This window comes from Saccopteryx leptura, chromosome 4 (assembly GCF_036850995.1).
Source record: "Saccopteryx leptura isolate mSacLep1 chromosome 4, mSacLep1_pri_phased_curated, whole genome shotgun sequence".
Classification (NCBI taxonomy): domain Eukaryota; kingdom Metazoa; phylum Chordata; class Mammalia; order Chiroptera; family Emballonuridae; genus Saccopteryx; species Saccopteryx leptura.
In genome coordinates, this window is record NC_089506.1 from 213,277,941 (window position 1) to 213,299,346 (window position 21,406).

At 48.4% G+C, this 21,406-nt stretch overlaps 1 protein-coding gene and 1 non-coding gene across 5 annotated transcripts in view; one reads left to right on the top strand and one right to left on the bottom strand.

Moving 5' to 3' along the window:
• Positions 1-21,406, top strand: part of ABCA3 (ATP binding cassette subfamily A member 3) — a 62,344-nt gene that overhangs the window by 1,285 nt on the left and 39,653 nt on the right. The window contains exons 1-7 of one of the 4 annotated variants that reach the window (XM_066382849.1): positions 9,498-9,593; positions 10,106-10,293; positions 13,782-13,861; positions 14,025-14,289; positions 15,208-15,335; positions 16,073-16,238; positions 20,012-20,271. In XM_066382849.1, coding sequence (XP_066238946.1) covers positions 13,808-13,861; positions 14,025-14,289; positions 15,208-15,335; positions 16,073-16,238; positions 20,012-20,271 — 873 coding nt within the window. In that variant the 5' untranslated portion in view covers positions 9,498-9,593; positions 10,106-10,293; positions 13,782-13,807. Of the gene's footprint in view, positions 1-9,497; positions 9,594-10,105; positions 10,294-12,461; positions 12,546-13,781; positions 13,862-14,024; positions 14,290-15,207; positions 15,336-16,072; positions 16,239-20,011; positions 20,272-21,406 lie in introns of those variants that run through there. The other 3 variants (XM_066382848.1, XM_066382852.1, XM_066382850.1) reach the window with 3 other exon arrangements.
• Positions 17,139-17,214, bottom strand: TRNAT-AGU (transfer RNA threonine (anticodon AGU)). Its single transcript has one exon. It is a non-coding gene; the product is annotated as a tRNA-Thr (tRNA).

Sequence of the window (21,406 nt, forward strand, 5' to 3'; positions counted from 1 at the left end):
ATCATTTGATTGGTTACATTTTGGTGCTGCCTTTTGTAAACTTGAAAAGATGAAGGCAGTTTTTCTGTAGGAAGTTTGCATCATGGCAAATATAAGAGAAAGGGAAAATAGGTAAAAATGGATGCCCTGAGAATCTCCCCCCTTTTGTAATTTTTAGAGAATTTTAAAAAATTGAACACTTACTTATTATATCTGACAAACAGGATGGCATCATTCCCCTCTGAGGTAATCTACCACTATTGTAATTGTAATGAGACAGCCTTTTAAAACAAGAGGATAACTCAAGTTTTTTTGTTTGTTTGTTTTAGGAAGAGAGAGAGAGAGAGAAAGAGAGATGAGAAGCATCAACTTGTTGCTTTACTTTAGTTGTTCATTTATTGTTTCCCATACATGCCTTGGCAGGAAGGAGGGTGACTCTCCTGTCAAGCCCCAGTGACCTCTTGCTCAAGCCAGCGCCCTTTGGGCTCAATCCAGTGACCATGGGGTCATGTCTATGATCCCATGCTCAAGCTGGTGACCCTGCACTCAAGCCATATGAGCCCGTGTTCAAGCTGGCGACCTCGGGGTTTCAAACCTGTGTCCTTAGCATCCCAGGTCGAAGCTCAAACCCCGTGATGGTGAACCTTTTTATAAAAACCACCCACTTTTGCAGTGCTGGTCAACCTGGTCCCTCCCACCCAATAGTGGACATTCCAGCTTTCTTGGTGGGCCAGCTTTCATGGTTGCCGGTAGCAGAGCAACCAAAGGGCGCTGCGATTGGCCCACCATGAAAGCTAGACCGCCTGCTAGTGGGCGGGAGGGACCAGGTTGACTAGCAATGCAAAAGTGGGCGTTTTTCTAAAAAGGTTAGCCATCATATCCACTGCTCCATGGTGCATATGCTAGGCAGTGTAATGGGAACCTCTTTTGACTTAGGCTCAACTGGGAAGGCCCAGGTAATACTCCCTAGTTAACAGGTTTTTCTCTAGACCTGCTTCTTGAAACAGACTCTCTTTTTTTTTTTTTTTTTTTTTGAGAGAGAGAGAGAGAGAGAGAGAGAGCGCAATATTGAGCTGCTCCTGTTTGTGCCCTGACCAGGAAATCGAACTGGCAACCTCTGTACTCCGGGATGATGCTCCAATCAACCAAGCTATCTGGCCAGGGCTTAATTTGTTTTTACTGACTGACTGACTGATTGATTTTTAGAGAAGTAGAGTGAGGAAAGGAGAGAGAGGGGAAAGGGAAGGGAAACATTCATTTGTTGTTCCACTCAGCTGTGTACTCATTGGTTGCTTCCTGGGGCTGCCCTGTCTAGGGATCGAACCCACAACCTTGCTGTTTTGGGATGACACTCTTAACTGACTGAGCTAACTGGTCAGGGCTAGACCCTTCTGCTCTTAAGTGTGTTGACAGGGAAAGCATTCTAGAACTCTGGGGAGAATGATGGGTAAGGCTCTGTGAATGACTGAAAGACTTACTGGACATGGGTCCTGCTCTGAGGACCTTAGGGTGGAGTTAAAGAGATGATTTATTCACAAATAGCTATGATGTAAGACAGAACAAGATAAGTGACACATGAGATATCCACAAAAGGTGCTGAAAAGTGTCCAGAGGTGGAGGAGGATGGCTTTCAACAAGAGCAGAAGGTCTCAACTGTGGCTGCACGCTAGAATCACTTGGGAAAGAGTCTCATGGCCCTAGTAGAGCCCAGAATCTCCAGGGGTTGGTCTCAGGTATCAATTTGTATCTTAAAGCACCCTCAGAAGATTCTGTTGTACAGCCAAGATGAAGAACCCTTGGACCAGTGTTATCAGTGACTGCTTCACAGAGGTACTAGGACTGGGCTGAGGAATGATAGGTAGGATTTTAGAAGCTGGAGACAGATATGGTGGGTGATATTCCAAACAGACAAAACCACAGAAGGCCCAGACACCCATTCGAAAGTGTAAGGTGTGTCAGTCCCTGTCCTGGGGAACCTGGGTAGTGAATGGATGGCTGAATTATTTGCATGTTCGGAGTCAACAGGCAGGTAGGAACCTTTGCAGAGGTGAGTCATGAGTTTGCTGCCTTGCTTCTTACGGAAGATCCATGGTTACCTCTCCCTGGGGATTCTCAGTTGCCCCATTACCTCATTTCCTACACCTAGAGAGGCAGATGGGCCAGCAAGACTAGGAATGGGCCTGAGATCCCAGCAGGGGTTAGAAAAGCAGACAGCAGCACAGATTTTTGTAGAACTCTCTCCCAGTAATCTCCTTTGGGTCACGTTTCTGACAAAAACATACTCTACCAACTCCCCCCAGGAACTTTAGTGGAAACTCAGAGCCATGTGATCACCCTGAACAGAGCAGGTGGTGGTGTTAATTGTGAGATCAGCAGACTACGTCTCCACCTGAGCCTCCCAATGCATGTGTCCACAGCCTCAAACCTGGGGGGCATGGAAAGGGGAGTCCTCTCAGACAATGACTGAACCTTAGGGATTTCTTCCCACCTCGTCCACACCAGGACCACTTGTGTAAATAAGTCATCTAAAAACTTTTCTTATGCACTTTCTTTTTTTTTTTTTTTGTATTTTTCTGAAGCTGGAAATGGGGAGAGACAGTCAGACAGACTCCCGCATGCGCCTGACTGGGATCCACCCGGCACGCCCACCAGGGGCAACGCTCTGCCCACCAGGGGGCGATGCTCTGCCCCTGGGGGGGGGGGGGTCGCTCTGCCGCGACCAGAGCCACTCTAGCGCCTAGGGCAGAGGCCAAGGAGCCATCCCCAGCGCCCGGGCCATCTTTGCTCCAATGGAGCCTTGGCTGCAGGAGGGGAAGAGAGAGACAGAGAGGAAGGAGGGGGGGGGTGGAGAAGCAAATGGGCGCTTCTCCTATGTGCCCTGGCCGGGAATCGAACCCGGGTCCCCCGCACGCCAGGCCGACGCTCCACCACTGAGCCAACCGGCTAGGGCCCAGGGCCTCTTATGCACTTTATTCTTTTTTTTTTTTTCTTTTCATTTTTCTGAAGCTGGAAACAGGGAGAGACAGTCAGACAGACTCCCGCATGCACCCGACCGGGATCCACCTGGCACGCCCACCAGGGGCGACGCTCTGCCCACCAGGGGGCGGTGCTCTGCCCATCCTGGGCGTCGCCATGTTGCGACCAGAGCCACTCTAGCGCCTGAGGCAGAGGCCACAGAGCCATCCCCAGTGCCCGGGCCATCTTTGCTCCAATGGAGCCTTGGCTGCGGGAGGGGAAGAGAGAGACAGAGAGGAAGGTGCGGCGGAAGGGTGGAGAAGCAAATGGACGCTTCTCCTGTGTGCCCTGGCCGGGAATTGAACCCAGGTCCTCCGCACGCTAGGCCGACGCTCTACCGCTGAGACAACCGGTCAGGGCCTATGGACTTTCTTGTGTAAGAGTTTGAGCATGTACTCCCATATATTCTATTTGTTTATTAAATATAGCCATATACCACTGTCCTCAATATTTTGGACATGGAAATATACACAAATATAGGACTTTTAAAGGGCTGAGAGGCAAAGTGAGCATGATTAAATCTTGTCCATGTAGTAATGCAGCGATTTGCAGCTGGTGTGCTGCAAGAATTTTTAAAACATGCGCTCCCTGACTTTTAATCAGGGGCACTGAACTCCTTTCCCTTAGACTGTCAAATTAAAAATGACAACAGAAAACACAACAATAGCACTATGAATGAATCAATTATACTGCTCATAAAAATTAGGGGATATTTCAAAATGAATATGAAGCGATAAAATATCCCCTAATTTTTGTGAGCAGTATATATGTATTTTTTTGGTCAGATTGGGAAAAAGTATATTTGTGGAGTGCCACAGGATTTGAGTAATTCATTTATGTGTGCCATGAGATAAAGGAGGTTGAAAATTGCTGTATTAATGGTACAAAATCTATCGTACCGACATACATACGTTGTTTTTCAAAGAAAGCCATGTGGGCCTGACCTGTGGTGGCACAGTGGATAAAGTGTCGACCTGGAAATGCTGAGGTCTCCGGTTTGAAACCCTGGGCTTGCCTGGTCAAGGCACATATGGGAGTTGATGCTTCCAGCTCCTCCCCTCCTTCTCTCTCTCTGTCTCTCCTCTCTAAAATGAATTTTTAAAAAAATCTTTTAAAAAAAAAGAAAGCCATGTGATCGAGTCCACATCTTGTTTATAAAATGGTGAAATATATGTCTCAGCATTTGAATGTCTGGTTTTGTGTGCTCTCTACCTCAGTTCCCGGTTCTTGTGGTACATGGCATTCACAGGTCAACATGACACACATCGTGAGGACACAGGGACTACACTATGAGATTGGTGCTTGTTTTTCAACCCCACTCACCAGTCATGCAAGGGCTCTTGACTTTGGTCTGATAAATGTTCATGGACTATCAGGGAAGCTGGAAGTCTGGTTCCCAAAGCTTTTGCTGTGCAGGTGTAGGTGTTTGTAAAGATGTTGCTCCAACACAGTCACCCAATTGTAGAAACGTCTTCAAATATCCATTTTCCTGCCCTGGCCGGTTGGCTCAGCGGTAGAGCGTCGGCCTAGCGTGCGGAGGACCCGGGTTCGATTCCCGGCCAGGGCACATAGGAGAAGCGCCCATTTGCTTCTCCACCCCTCCGCTGCGCTTTCCTCTCTGTCTCTCTCTTCCCCTCCCGCAGCCAAGGCTCCATTGGAGCAAAGATGGCCCGGGCGCTGGGCATGGCTCTGTGGCCTCTGCCTCAGGCGCTAGAGTGGCTCTGGTCGCAATATGGCGACGCCCAGGATGGGCAGAGCATCGCCCCCTGGTGGGCAGAGCACCGCCCCTGGTGGGCGTGCCGGGTGGATCCCGGTCGGGCGCATGCGGGAGTCTGTCTGACTGTCTCTCCCTGTTTCCAGCTTCAGAAAAATGAAAAAAAAAAAAAAAAAAATCCATTTTCCTAAATGCTCGGTTCTTGGCACAGATTATTTTGAAAGGACATAACTTGCACATATTGTCGCCTTGAAGAGACTAATTAGCTTGAAGGGCCCAATTAGCTTAAAAGAAATAAGCTAGCTGACACACTGCCGTAGTCATTTGCCCTTGAAAAAAAGAAAAGGAAAAGGTCTCCAGATTTGGAACTTTTTTTTTTTAATATTACTACTATTTTATTTAATTTTTTATTTAATTTATTTATTCATTTTAAAGAGATGAGAGAGAAGGAGGGAGGAGCAGTAAGCATCAACTCCCATATGGCCTTGACCAGGCAAGCCCGGGGTTTTGAACCGGCGACCTCAGCATTCCAGGTCATTGCTTTTTCCACTGCATCACCACAGGTCAGGCCTGGAACTTTTCATGAAAGAAAATGTGAATTTCCTCCTTAAGTTAGAATCACAAGATAACCAGTGAACCTCTGTCACAAAAGATTTTCATAGTTATTCCTGAATCACTACAAAGTATTGTAATACTTTGGCTATGTAAGAGTCTTATTTTGTTTTTTTTTTGTTTTTTTGTGTGTGTGTGACAGAGACAGTCAGAGAGAGGGACAGATAGGAAGGGAGAGCATCAATTTTTTTTTAAATTTTTTTTTATTTTTCCGAAGCTAGAAACGGGGAGAGACAGTCAGACAGACTCCCGCATGTGCCCGACAGGGATCCACCCGGCACACCCACCAGGGGCGAAGCTCTGCCCACCAGGAGGCGATGCTTTGCCCCTCCGGGGCGTCACTCTGCCGCCTAGCGCCTGGGGCAGAGGCCAAGGAGCCATCCCCAGCGCCCGGGCCATCTTTGCTCCAATGGAGCCTCGGATGCGGGAGGGGAATAGAGAGACAGAGAGGAAGGAGGGGGTGCGGGTGGAGAAGCAAATGGACGCCTCTCCTATGTGCCCTGGCCGGGAATCGAACCTGGGTCCCCCCGCACGCCAGGCCGACGCTCTACCGCTGAGCCAACCGGCCAGGGCCGAAGCATCAATTCTTTATTGCGGCACCTTAGTTGTTCATTGATTGCTTTCTCATATATACCTTGACTGGGAGGCTACAGCAGACCTAGTGACCCCTTGCTCAAGCCAGCGACCTTGGGCTCAAGCTGGTGAGCTGTGCTCAAACCAGATGAGCCTGTGCTCAAGCTGGCGACCTCGGGGTCTCAAACCTAGGTCCTCCTCATCCCAGTCCGTCGCTCTATCCACTGCGCCACTGCCTGGTCAGGCTGATTTTGTTGTTTGTTTTGTTTTGTTTTTTACAGTGACAGAGAGAGAGAGTCAGAGAGAGGGATAGACAGGGACAGACAGACAGGAACAGAGAGAGATGAGAAGCATCAATCATTAGTTTTTCATTGCGCGTTGCAACACCTTAGTTGTTCATTGATTGCTTTCTCGTATGTGCCTTGACTGTGGGCCTTCAGCAGACCGAGTAACCCCTTGCTGGAGCCAGTGACCTTGGGTTCAAGCTGGTGGGCTTTTTGCTCAAACCAGATGAGCCCGCGCTAAAGCTGGCGACCTCGGGGTCTCAAACCTGGGTCCTTCCGCATCCCAGTCCGACACTCTATCCACTGCACCACCGCCTGATCAGGCTGTTTTTGTTTTTAATGACTCCAATCATGATATCTTTTTTTTTTTTTTAATAATTTTGAGAGGACATTTATTATAGCTGGGGACAGTGAAACAAGGATCGGCCTAGAATAGGAGATGCAACAGAGAAAGTAGGCAGGGCTGCTTTGGCTCTCTAGAAATGTTATAGGAAAGAAGTGAGCCAAGGCGGCGGGGCTGTAGTCAGCTCACTGGAGAGTCAGAGAAAAGGAGGCCTTGGAGACAGACTCAGGGGGTTAGCCCAGGTTGATCTGCCGCTGCCTACTGCTCCCCTGGTTGGAAGGGAAAGGCGTGGGCATGCTCTGGGAAAGGAGAGTGCCCGACAGGGTATCTTGAAGCATGTAAACTCCAACATGTCTGAGAGGCTTAAAGTAAACTAGTGGGGAACAGCCAGTCATCACCCCCATGTCATAGAGCCTCTTCCGTCAGGGTGTCATGGCTGCTGACACACAGGTCAACAGGGTGCCAGGGTCCTCCCATGTATTAAATATTAGTAAAGCCAATTTTTCTCATTTTAAAAGAAAAATACTTCTAAGTAAAATTTCTCACCATTCCATTATTCCAGCAGATCATTTTGCTCACCCAACTTGGAGACCAATAATGGGGTTCACTGGTGGGGACCATACTCTATAAATGTGCCTGTTAGTTTTAGCCTGTTTCTTTTTACAGTGGTTGTTAGTATTTGGACATTTGATCTGCAGAATCCATTGAATTAGATATTTTCACATATTTCCTGCACATTCTGCCCCCAGAAGAAAGATCATGCACTGGATAAAAAATTAAAACAAAACACCCTCAGGCAGCATTACTGTATATCTGGACACCCTGTCCCTCCCTCCACACACCAGTCCAGCTCCCTTCTTGGCACAGCACCCAAGTCCTGGTCAGGCTCCCCTTCTGGCTCATTCTCTGCTGTTCCCTCCTCACCACTCTGAACTACTTGTTGTTCCCCACACACTCTTCCACTTCTTTGTGGTCTTGTAATGCCTTCTACCCCAACCAACAAGAAACTTGAGGCTAGTCTCCCATGTCACCTCCTCTTGGGAGCCTTCCCAGAGCTCTCTTACACAAATGTGTGTGTGTGCGCGCGCGCACACACACACACACACACACACACACACACACACACACACACACCAAATTCATCTCCTCCAGAATCTCATGATGCTTTTATTTGGCTTCAGTTTTGGCAGTTACAATACATGCAAACATTCACAGACTGTGAACTCCTTGGATGGAGAACTCTGGGGTTCTCATTTCCAAATCCTTAGTCCCTAGTACAAGTGTCCATTACACAGGGAGCACTTCACAGATGTTTATTGGGTGAATAAATGCTTTTTTGTCTTGTGTATCCTGAAAGGCCACAGATTTTACTCACAAACGTTAAGTATGTATACTTGTCATTCTTCAGTGTGTACACACACAGCCCTTTGATACTGCTGACTGTTCTGACTGTTGTGGACTCCGCATGTTGGTAAGGAAGTGCTTTCCTGGCTGAGAGGGGTCCTCACCCACCTTGGTCCTCAGGAAAAGTGCCGAGTCCTGGCCAGCACCACCAACAAGGCTAGCTCTCTATTCCACACCTGTGGTCAAGAGGGCAGAACCATGCTGGTCTGTTCTCTGCCTGACATCAGGAGGAACATCTGTGGCTTTATTGAGACCCCGCCCCTCCTACCCACCCATGTCTCCCTCCAGGCCTGTGCAGACGTAGGTTTCTATGAAAGGAGATGTGCTGAGCCTGGGATATGACAGGAGCATGTGACATAACAGGGTGTGTGCCTTGTCCACTTGTGCTGATCTTGAGGCCTGCTCAGCAGTGACCTCTTTAGAAGCCTTGACACTATTCTATTCCATATATGCAGAAATAAAACTTTTTTTTTGTATGGACATATAGAAGTTGGAGGAGTTAAGCCCATAATGAGAAAAAAAAAACAAATAAAAAAAGTGGAGGTGTCTAGACCCCTCAACGTGTACTAAAAAATGCTGCTGAGGCCCTGGCCGGTTGGCTCAGCGGTAGAGCGTCAGCCTGGCGTGCGGGGGACCCGGGTTCGATTTCCGGCCAGGGCACACAGGAGAAGCGCCCATTTGCTTCTCCACCCCTCCCCCTCTCCTTCCTCTCTGTCTCTCTCTTCCCCTCCCGCAGCCAAGGCTCCATTGGAGCAAAGATGGCCCGGGCGCTGGGGATGGCTCCTTGGCCTCTGCCCCAGGCGATAGAGTAGCTCTGGTCGCAACAGAGCTACGCCCCGGAGGGGCAGTGTCACCCCTGGTGGGCGTGCCGGGTGGATCCCGGTCGGGCGCATGTGGGAGTCTGTCTGACTGTCTCTCCCCGTTTCCAGCTTCAAAAAAAAAAAAATTGAAAAAAAAAAAAAAAAAGAATGCTGCTGAGCAGTGGGCCCCTGAACAGCCCTGGGTGCTCACGAACTGGCACAGCCCATTGCTCTTCAACTAATGAAAGCGACTGGAAAAACCATTTTCAGAGGACTTCTCTGTGCCATCAAGAGACTTCTCAGAAATTAACAGCCCACAATATGCACTCACTCTGGACCAATTCAGTTGCTCACCTGAAAAACAAATATTGAAATACTTAACAATTTGTGTAATGTTTAATATTTTAACAGTAAGCAAACAAGCCTCTTAGTGGTGGGGGGTGGCGCCCTCCATTCCCTTCCCACTCTGTCCCCGGAGGAGTGAGTGACCCTCTGGGAGCCAGGAGTTCTCAGACATGCTCTCGTGGTGCGGAGGCGGCAGCTTCGCAAGCGGCCAAGTGTTTGCCTTAGAGTAGAACCCTCCTGGGCTGGTTCTGGATCAAGGCCATTCCCACTTAGAGGGACTCTCAGTGCCACCAGGGTCAAGGGTTTTAAGGAACTTGGGCTTCCTTTCCTCCTGTACATTTGCTTTGGTAACCAGAAAGAAGCTTTCCCGATTTTGTAATTCCGGGAATCTCCTCCTTTAAATTCTTTTTACTCAAACAGAACAGACACAAGTATAGCATTCGGTGAGACTTTGGAGAAAGCGTGGCATGTGCAAAGCAACAAGCTGGGTGCTGCAGGGAGACAGAGAAAAACAGAATACTAAGGTGACAGGGCTTGGGGGCATTTTTTTCTTTTAATTTTGAGTGTTATATTCTGGGAGCAATATATACAGATTTTATAAGGATGTTTATTGCTTTTAGGATACACAAGGATATAGAGATATAGTGATAAAAACATGGCCTGGAAGGTTCGGATCCTGGCCCTCTGGCTCTCTTGCTGTGTGATCCTGAGCCAGGTGTTTCCTCCTGGTTTTTGTTTTTGTTTTTGTCTATAAATGCGTGATGATACCAGCAGCCAGAGCTGGATTAGGCTGTATAAGTATAAAAGTGTATAATGGAAAAGCTTCTTATCTTTTAATGGAGCAGAAGAGAACAAAGAGCCGCCCTGTGGTCTGGTCTCTCTTTTCCGAAATCCATATTTCTTGGTATTGGATCTGTTTTGTCTTAAGGAATATACTCGCAATCTATTTTGCCCTTTGATTTTCTAACTTGGTGAGGGGTGTTTTGTGATTATTTTCCAAATTATGTTCTAAGACCCTCCCTCCATTTGCCCAAAGGTGCCAGAGAGTCATGCCAGCGAGACCCGGGCCTCTCCTGATGTCCCAAGAGGCGTCAGTGCTCCTGATCTCCAAGGTCACCCTGCCAGCCCCACCCCAGAGCCTTCTGCGCAGGGCTGCCTCCTTTCGGCCAGTCCTTCCGTAGCCCTGGAAGAAGACTGCAGCCAGGAGCCTCTACCAGGACTCAGGTCAGTTCCCAGATACTGCTGTACAGCCTCATAGGAAGGTGAGGGTCTGTCTTTCTGTCCCCCCCCCCCCCCGCCTTCTTTCCTCTAGGCTTAGAGAGACAGGAGTAAGCATGGTGATGTGTCCTCCCTTGGACAGACTTTTCCAGGAAAGGAAGTCACTGACTTCTCTGACCAGAAAAACCTCTGTGAACTGTGATGGTTTCTACATTCCCCTCTTGAGATAGAGGAATAAAGTTCATCTTGGCCAGGCCAGATGACCACGGGATGGCTGATCCCACTAGAGGCCCTGTCTTCCCTTTTTAGCCTAACCCACTGGAAGAAACCACGGGCCTCCATGGGAATTATTAATCAACGAACAACTAAGGTGTCATCCACTACTTACTTATTGCTTGTCTACTGATTTTTAAGACAGTTTACTACCTTGTCAATTTTTTTTTATTGAGTGTTTTTTAGAGAGGGGGTAAGGGAGAGAAGGAGAGAGAGAGGAACATCTATTTGCTGTTCGGCTTATTTATGTATTCATTGGTTGATTCTTTTTTTAAATTATTGATTGATTTTAGAGAGACAGAGTGAGGAAAGGGGAGAGGGAGAGAGAGAGAGTGAGAGAAGCATTCATTTGTTATTGTACTTAGTTGTGTACTCATTGGTTGCTTCCCTGTGTGCCCTGATTGGGCTCAAACCAACAACCTTGGCATTTTGGGACAATGCTGTAACCAACTGTGCTAACTGGCCAGGGCCTCCACATTGTTAATTTTAAAAGAATTGGGATAATTTGTTACATTGCTGCTTAATAGTACTTTTACTATTTTAGCTTTTTTAAAAAATTTTTTTCCATTGATTTGAGAGAGAGAGAGAGAGGAAGCAAGAAAGAGGGAGAGAAAGAGAGAGAGAAAAGCATCAACTCATTGTTCCACTTAGTTGTGCACTCATTGTCTGCTTCTTGTGTGTGCCCTGACCAGGGATCTAATCTGCAGTCTCAGCGCACCTGAATGATACTCTGTTCTCTGAACCACCTGGTCACGGATATTTCTGCTTTAATTTGTTCACATTTTAACCATGTGATTAAGCCCTGGTCAGATAGCTTGGTTGGTTAGAGCATCGTCCTCTGATGCACAGAGGTTGCCAGTTCGATCCTTGGTAAGGGCACATACAGAAACAGATTGATGTTTCTGTCTGTCTCTCTCTCTCCTGTCCTCTCTCTCTCTCTCTGAAATCAATTTTTTTAAATGTGGTTAATTGAAAGCCATATTTTAAATTAATTTTAAAATTAATTAATAAGTGCCTGACCAGGCAGTGGCACAGTGGATAGAGCACTAGACTGGGATGCAGAGAACCCAGGTTCGAGACCCCGAGGTTGCCAGCTTGAGTGCGGGTTCATCTGGTTTGAGCAAAGCTCACCAGCTTGGACCCAAGGTCACTGACTTGAGCAAGGGGTTACTTGGTCTGCTGAAGGCCCATGGTCAAGGCACATATGAGAAAGCAATCAATGAACAACTAAGGTGTCACAAAGAAAAACTGATGCTTCTCATCTCTCTCATTCCTGTCTGTCCGTCCCTATCTATCCCTCTCTCTGACTCTCTCTGTCTCTGTAAAAAAAAAAAAAAATTAAAAAATTAATAAGTAACTACTTGCAGTTGTGTTATCTATAAATATTTAGTGACTACCCTTTAAAGCATAAATTTTGAGTTACTATTATTAGACAGATATGGACACATCTTTTCTTTAAAAAAAAATTGTTAAAGGGCTTTGCTGGGAGTTATTTTCAACCGACTGAAGCCAAAAGTGAAACTAGACATGTTATAAAACAAGCTCTTACTCTGCGCACACTGGGTCTCAAGGCAGGTCCTTTGTTAGCTTGTGTTCAGTAATAATGATTGACTAACTGTATGTCTGAATCTTTCGTGTGTTCTTAACCCACTTAATGGATGGTGTTGGGTTAGTATCAGCCTGAACTTGGAGCCAGTTGATTGAACTTAGAACTCTTTTCCTATGAGTCATGGAGGTTTCTCCCCCACTTAAAGGACTCTGAGCTGTGAAGGGTTCTTCTCGCTCCACCTGTATCCTGGGTGCATGAACAGTGACCGGGAGCTCTCTGAGGCCTTCTTCCTCTGCCACCTGCTGCCCACTTAGGTCCTAGCAGCCTGGTCCATGCTTCAGCCTCCATGCCCGCAGCTTCCAGAACGCAGTGCCTCTGTCTTCTGGGCGTTGTGGGGTCTTCCTAAGCTAATTCAGACCACCTCCTTCTCTAGCAGGTAAGCATCTAATGAACTCTAATGAGCTCAGTATCTCTGCTTCTCACATGTGAAGTCTAGTGAAGTGGGTTTCCCTAAATCGAGAGAGGTCTTTTTATTTTTTTATTTTTATTTTTTTGTATTTTTCTGAAGCTGGAAATGGGGAGAGACAGTCAGACAGACTCCCGCATGCGCCCGACCAGGATCCACCCGGCACGCCCACCAGGGGCGACGCTCTGCCGCGACCAGAGCCACTCTAGCGCCTGGGGCAGAGGCCAAGGAGCCATCCCCAGCGCCCGGGCCATCTTTGCTCCAATGGAGCCCTGGCTGCGGGAGGGGAAGAGAGAGACAGAGAGGAAGGAGGGGGCGGGGGTGGAGAAGCAAATGGGCGCTTCTCCTATGTGCCCTGGCCGGGAATCGAACCCGCACGCCAGGCCGACGCTCTACCGCTGAGCCAACTGGCCAGGGCCGAGAGAGGTCTTTTTAAACCTACACTCTTGTTTCTGCTATCTCTTATTTATCTGTTTGATTACCTCTCAGCAGACTTTTCCAGTTTATGTGGCAGATGTAAACAGAACATTCAGAGTGACACATGATAGATTTTCTTTGGAGGAAAGTGACCACTCTTGTATGGAGGTTCACATACCAATGCTCAGAGTTAAAGTAGGAAAGACTGACCCTTTGGGGTCAAGGTACACTCTGTCATCCCACTTATGGGTCTGCCTCCTGGGTCAACGAGGCCAGTGAGGGCCCCCATCCCAGGCCTCTCCTCTCCCTCCCCCCACAGTCCTCTCCCAGCTTAGAAATCAACTCCTCCCCAAGCCCGCCCGCTAAGCTGAGTTTCCTTTTGCTGGTTCTGTGTTGGTTGAGAGAAAAGCCAGTCAGAGAGAGGAATTCCATCAGCCTGATATTTTGCTAAGAAATAACACATTCATATGAACTACACAGAACATCTGAATAACATTTGTCAAATGATAAATACCACTCTAGCAGTCACGTTGCATATAAAAGCCGGTTGTTGATCTTATGTTTTAGGAGGAAGCAAAGTCAGTTTCCCAAAAGAATGTACTTTTTTTATCTGCTGTCTCTCTCTCCTGTGTGCTATTTTGAATTAAGGTGGTATAAAAGAAGGGAAGGAAAAAATGGAGAGGAGGGTCTGTGTCCCAGGACTCGGCCTTCCCCCTTCCCATGTGTCCCCCAAACACAAGGCGCATTTTCATGGCACGCCCTAACCTCTTGTCTTTGGTCTGTACCTAGTGCTGAGGGTCCCTCCTGGTGAGAGGATGGCAGTGCTCAGGCAGCTGGCACTCCTGCTCTGGAAGAACTACACTTTGCAGGTATGTCCTGCTCCTGGGAACATGGCAAGAAGTACATGCCCACTGTGTGGGCGCCTTGGGAGGCAGGGGTTCAGGGCATGCGTGGAGCTTGGAGGAGGGGGCGTCTATGAGCCCCCTTCTGTGCCTCTTGGTCCGTCAGCATGTGACCTCATTCCTGTTCCAGAAGCGGAAGGTCCTGGTGACAGCCTTGGAACTCCTCCTGCCCTTGCTGTTTTCTGGGATCCTGATTTGGCTTCGCTTGAAGATCCAGTCAGAGAATGTGCCCAAGGCCACTGTGTACCCCAGCCAGTCGATCCAGGAGCTGCCCCTGTTCTTCAGCTTCCCTCCTCCAGGAGATGCCTGGGAGCTCGCCTACGTCCCTTCCCAGAGCGAGGCTGTGAGGACCATCACAGAGACGGCCAAACGGGCGCTGCTGATCAACCTGAGGGGTGAGGTGTCCCCGGGGTCCTTCTCTCTGCGAGGCTCCAGACCACTCTCCGGGCCTAGCATCTCCCCTCATGGGGCCATGTTGCCAGTGTGAACCCCCCAACTCTGTGTCATCTTATTATAGAGTGGGGACCAGAGTTGTGAGGACCCATTGAAGTGACAAGTGACAGCTTGAGCAGCACCCAATTACCCATAGTGGGAATAGGTGGCTACGTACCCAAAGAAAGCTCTTTAATTACAAGGGCGAGATGCGGTTTGAGAGCGCAGGGCCAAGAACCTTTTCTGGGATGTGGTTTTCGGAAGAGAGCTCTAAAATAGAGTCATTAGGAAGCCTTTTGAGGGATATTCTCAGTAAACACGTGCTAGCCTCCTTTTCTAGCTCTTTGATTTCAGGATAAAAAATGGTATCCCTTTTATTCTGCCTCTTAATCTTGGCGTATACCTCCTGTGGCTTAATTCATTATAGTAAACACTTAGGAGAAGACCCTTGGTCCCTCACCGGCTGATCACAGTAAATCCCTTTATGTGAAATGGGGTCTGGGTGATAGAGAATCTTTTAACAAGCTATATGTTAGTGTCTACTCCAATTTCTAAAGCACACCACTATGGCTATAAGAGAGGCTGCCCCAGCGGTGGAACCCAGTGTGGGGTGGCATGGAGGAGGGTTATGGACCGGGCATCGCTGCCAGCCCTGCCCCAGTCTCAGCAGAAACCCAGGCTGCCTGTGATTGCGAGTTCTGGCCATCTTCACAGCAGCCCGCCTCTCTGCCAAAAACAAGCCTCCTCGAGTCTTAGGAAAGGTTTACACAACCCTAGAGAAATGTGTAGGTTTTCAGTCTTTTATCTGCAAATGACCGAACTGTCCAGATTTTTCAAGTGAGGCAGACGATTGGGCAACTCAGCTCCCGCGCTCTTCACAGTTCACGGTTTTCCCTCGGAGAAGGACTTTGAGGACTACATCAAGTATGACAACCGCTCCTCCAACGTGCTGGCCGCCCTGGTATTCGAGCACACCTTCAACCACAGCAAGGACCCCCTGCCCCTGGCGGTGAGGACTCAGCCCCGCAAGCTGAGTGCTTCCTCCCTCCCCCACCCAGACCCCGAACTAATCCAGCCCACAAAAGCGCTCTGCTGGCCTGGGAGTAAATGTCCAGCTTTCCCTTTGGGTCCAGTATTGCCATCTTTGTCCCCACTGAGGGAACCCTGGGGACATTTAGCCCATCAGGCCAGAGCACTTTAGAAACCTAACTTGCTTGAAGAAAGCGGCCTATAAGCCATAACTCTAGGCCCCTTTATTGTCCCTTCATTTCAGAAACGGTGTTTCTGGTCTCCTCTTTGGATAGAATCAGATGGATAGATAAGAAAACAGTAGATACTTGGGGCTGAAATGAGGTGGCATCAGCATTTCAGTTATATATTTAAAACAAACAACAACAAAAAAGTTTTCCTCTTGCCCAATGGTATTAAGACTGAGAAATCATCAAATACCACTAGCATTGTTTCAAAGGCCCTCATTCATGAGTAGAGTTCATGTGAATAGATGGCAAGAGAGGGTGGCCGAGAACAGCCAAGGTGCCCCATGGGGCTTCCTGTTCTCCCTGGGGCAGTCCCACTTGCTCTGACATTCAGAGACCACATGGACATTGGCGGAGGCGGAGGGGGTGGGGAGGTCGGCAGAGTAGTGAGTTCACAGAATAACAGACTTCTCTCACCTCTCATCTGAGACAGCTGTTTGGTCCTCTGTCTGGATCCCTCAGAGAAGTTGGTTTTCTCTTTTTTCCACAGGTGAAATATCACTTACGGTTCAGTTACACACGAAGAAATTACATGTGGACCCAAACAGGCTCCTTTTTCCTGAAAGAGACAGAGGGATGGCACACTACTTCCCTTTTCCCACTTTTCCCAACTCCTGGACCGAGGGAACCCGCATCCCCCGATGGTGGAGAACCCGGTGAGAAGCATCTTCCAGGTTGTGTTATCGCCCCCGGTTGCTGACTGGTGATAATCACATGAAGGGAAAAACCTACCTTGCATTATTCTGCAGAAATATGTGTTAGGAATGTTTGACCTTTGTAGGAGGAAGAAGAAAACATGCAGTAACACTGCTTTCTCTGAGGTTAAAATAATCTTTGAAATCAGCAGACTCCCTTCCTATTTTTCAGAGACATGTGCTCTTGAATGAAACGTTTATATTTCAGTTTTTAGGGAGCTTCGATTTTCATTGAATCTTTTGGGCTTGATTTTACATTTTCCTTCTCGTCTTGTTGCCTCAGTATACAGTTTTATAGGAATTTTAAGCTCGTGTTGTCTAGCATGTGTGACTTGAACAGGTAGTTGGCATGTTTGTTTCCTCTGAAGCATGGTTACATCTTGGCATGTGCTAGATAGCCAAGAACGAACAGGACTAGACGTCACCCTCAGGCTGAGACACGAGTGCAGTTTCTGTAACATCCAGAGCCTTGCGGAGAACACAGGATTCCACAGGTCTGCAGGAGGCAGAGCTGGTTAGAGGTTTGTTTTTTTTGTTTGTTTGTTTGTTTTTTCCATTTTTCTGAAGCTGGAAACAGGGAGAGACAGTCAGACAGACTCCCGCATGCGCCCGACCGGGATCCACCTGGCACACCCACCATGAGGGGAAGCTCTGCCCACCAGGGGGCGATGTTCTGCCCATCCTGGGCGTCGCCATGTTGCGACCAGAGCCACTCTAGCGCCTGAGTCAGAGGCCACAGAGCCATCCCCAGCGCCCGGGCCATCCTTGCTCCAATGGAGCCTTGGCTGCGGGAGGGGAAGAGAGAGACAGAGAGGAAAGCACGGCGGAGGGGTGGAGAAGCAAATGGGCGCTTCTCCTGTGTGCCCTGGCCGGGAATCGAACCCGGGTCCTCCGCACACTAGGCCGACGCTCTACCGCTGAGCCAACCGGCCAGGGCTGGTTAGAGGTTTTGATGGAAAGACCCAGGAATGTCCCTAAATGGAGAACAAGGGAGACAAGAGGTAGGAAGGAGGTGGCCGGTGTGTAGCCAACGTGTGTGACCTGGCTGGTGTCAGGGCCTGTCACAGGCTAATGTTCCAGGACAAGATTTCAAATCCAGAAGAAGAACCAAGATGAACAAGGCAAGGTAAGGTGCAAGAGACCCCAGAATAAGGTTCTGGACAGGTCATCAAGCCTGGAGATAAGGTGAAACCACATCAACAGCAGGAGACACTGGTCGCTGAGACCCAGAGGCTGGACTAGAGTCCCTGCTTGTGTGGCCAGTTTCCTAAGCTTGAAAGCAACAGAAAAACGTTCTCAGAGGAAAAGACTGACAGATTTCAAGGACTTTTTTTTTTTTTTTTTTTTTTTACAGAGACAGAGAGAGAGTCAGAGAGAGGGATAGACAGGGACAGACAGACAGGAACGGAGAGATGAGAAGCATCAATCATTAGTTTTTCGGTGCGCATTGCAACACCTTAGTTGTTTGTTGATTGCTTTCTCATATGTGCCTTGACCGCGGGCCTACAGCAGACCGAGTAACCCCTTGCTCGAGCCAGCGACCTTGGGTCTAAGCTGGTGAGCTTTGCTCAAACCGGATGAGCCTGTGCTCAAGCTGGTGACCTCGGGGTCTCGAACCTGGGTCCTCTGCATCCCAGCCCAACGCTCTATCCACTGCGCCACCGCCTGGTCAGGCAAGGACATAATATTGATACTAAAAGCAAATAGAAGACTGAGGATAACATTTTCAGCAAATGACAAAGGGTAAATACCTTTTGTTATATGAAGGACTCATGCAAAGCAGTTAGAAAAATATGAAGACCCCAAGAAATGCGGGTAAATTGGGTCTAGTGTTCTCCCCCAGCCCACCACCCAAAGGTCTGTACCTGAGACTCACTGATCCCCCTGATAAGAATTTAACCCTATCATAGTCTAAAAGAAGGAACAAATCCACAGGCACAAATATGTTCACCATAACTTTAGCTACAATCACAAAAATTTCAGCCAAGGGAAATGACTGATTACAGAGTGCTGGGCCGCCACACCGTCATGGTGATGGAGACCATCTGGTAACGTGGCGAAGCCTTGCTAGACTACAGTATGTGAGCGGGCAGGCCGGATATCTTGTGGGGGAAGTGGTGTGATGTTATGAGAAGACACTGGCTTCAAAGCCAGAGACTGGGGTCCCAACCCAGCTTTGCTCTGCCACCAGCTGTGTGGCTCAACTGCCTGGGTCTCAGTGGTCCCATCTGTTCAGTGGAGATAACGTTAGCTCCTCTGCAGGTTGGTTGTAAAGATGAGAACCGCCCTGGCCGGTTGGCTCAGCGGTAGAGCGTCGGCCTAGCGTGTGGAGGACCCGGGTTCGATTCCCGGCCAGGGCACACAGGAGAAGCGCCCATTTGCTTCTCCACCCCTCCGCCGCGCTTTCCTCTCTGTCTCTCTCTTCCCCTCCTGCAGCCAAGGCTCCATTGGAGCAAAGATGGCCCGGGCGCTGGGGATGGCTCTGTGTCCTCTGCCTCAGGCACTAGAGTGGCTCTGGTTGCAACATGGCGACGCCCAGGATGGGCAGAACATCGCCCCCTGGTAGGCAGAGCGTCGCCCCTGGTGGGCGTGCCGGGTGGATCCCGGTTGGGCGCATGCGAGAGTCTGTCTGACTGTCTCTCCCTGTTTTCAGCTTCAGAAAAATGAAAAAAAAAAAAAAAAAGTAAAGATGAGAACCGAACCCTCACCCAGCACACAAATGGGTGACCTTAATTGAGCACCTACTATTATCAGAACCATAAAAAGACTTAAACCTAAGGGAAACACACAGGTACAGTAACTCCATCTGGGGGTATAGTTGGGATATTGCTTTTCTCTTTTCTAGAGGCTGGAACCAAGGCAATTCTATGTTAGAGGGTCTCAGATGTTCTAAACCTCACTGTATTATATGAGTGGAGGAGCTCATGCTACCTAGACCTGTACCCCATGTCCCTCCTCTGTTTCCCAGGCTCAGGCCTCAAGCTCAAGCTGCTGTTTTCTCTCTTAGGGCTGTGCTGACTCCTTCTTCACACTGAGTCCCTCCCAGGCTTATCTCTGGACTGGAATACCATGTCCCCAGTTAATCACTCCTCCCAAGCCCTTTTCACTCTAAAAGTGTTATTACAAACCACTTTGAGGAGTCAAAAAGGGCCAGCATGGAGAAACCACAAGGTCCACAAAGGTCTGGTGGCAGTGGTCTTTGGGCGGTAGTGTCGGCCTCTCTTTGAGATGGTGATTCAAGGGCAGAGCTCCTTGTGGCCGGCAGCATTATGCTCTTAAAAGATGCCCACATCCTAATCCTCAGAACCTGTGAATATGTCAGGATACATGGCAAGAGGGAATTAAGGAGGCAGATGGAATTTAAGTTGATAATCAGCTAACCTTAGGATAGCCAGATTATCATCAATTGTCCCAGTGGGCCCACTGCAATGAGTGGGCGAGGAAGGCAGAAGGGAGGGTCAGAGAAAGATGTCATGGTAGCAGCAGGGTCAAAGAGGTGCTGTGTTATGGCTTTGAAGGAGGAGGGAGGAGCCACAAGCCAGGGAATTCTGGAGGTCCCTACGAACTAGTGGAGTGAAAGAGACCTTAGGGAGTTAGGTGATGTCGCTCTACAGCCACACTCAATGGGAGAGATCAGTGCGCGTGGCTCTCTGAGATCGGAGCATCCCAGGCTGCAGCTTTCACAACACGTGTTGACTTCCTGTGCTGGAATGTCCTGTTGCTCCTGCATTCAGGGTACATCCGAGAAGGCTTCCTGGCTGTGCAGCACGCTGTGGACAGAGCCATCATGCAGTACCACGCCAACGCCTCCACGCATCAGCTCTTTGAGAAGCTCGCCGTGATGGCAAAGCGGTTCCCGTACCCTCCTTTCATCTCGGACCCCTTTCTGGTGGCCATCCAGTACCAGCTCCCCCTGCTGCTCATGCTCAGTTTCACTTACACCTCCCTCACCATCGTCCGGGCTGTCGTGCAGGAGAAGGAGAGGAAACTCAAGGTAACCCTGTTTGCATTTGGCTGTCAAACATGTTGGCAGGTTGATTCCAGGCACAATGCCACTGTGGGGCGGGTGTGTCCCGGGCCCTGTTGCCGGACATGGGAGTGGCTCCTGGGCGCTGGAGCCACAGCGCAGTTCAGAGTGAGGCAGGCACCCATGGTGACTCTAGCCTAGTTCGGGGCCTCTTTGAAACCAGCCCTGGTCTATCCAGACTTTAAAAATCACGAGAAAGCACCATATTTTGTGTGCAGTATACTAAGACCTGAATGTGGCTTTGGAGCTGCCTTTTCCAAACGGGAGCCACACGCCCTGGGCTTCCAGCACTTTGCAGGGTGTCTGGCCTGAACGGAGTAATGCTGAGAGAGTAAATGTACACTGGATTTCTGAAGTCTTAGCATGAAAAAGGAGTGTAAACTATCTCATCAGTACTTTTTTTTTTGACCTTTGGAATGCAGTATTTTTTTTTTAATTTTTAAATTTTATTTAGAAAATTAACAGGGTAACATTGATCAATAAGAGTAAATAGGTTTCAGGTGGACATTTCTATAGCGTTTGAACTGTTGATTATGTTGTATACCCATCACCCAAAGTCAAATCATTTTCTGTCAACTTATATTTGTCCCTCTTTTTTTTTAAATTTTTATTAATTTTAATGGGGTGACATCAATAAATCAGGGTACATATATTCAAAGAAAACATGTCCAGGTTATCTTGTCATTCAATTATGTTGCATACCCATCACCCAAAGTCAGATTGTCCTCCGTCACCTTCTATCTAGTTTTCTTTGTGTCCCTCCTCCTCCCCCATGAGTACTTTTGATATTGATTATATGTTGAAAAGACAATATTTTGGACATTTGGGTTAAGTAAAATACATCATTGAAATTAATTTTGCTTTTTTTCCCCCTTTTAACTTTTTCTTTGTGGCTACTATAAAATTCTAAATTACATATGTGGGTCACATTCTGTTTCTGTTGAACAGAGCTACTCTAGGGATTAGATCAACAGTGAACCACAATGTCTAAGTATATGGCCAAGCAGAACATTAACACACTTTACATAGGGATCAAGAATAGCTGTAGTTCTAGACTCTCAGGCACAGTGTAATGGGAAATGCAGAAGTATATGAAGTGTCA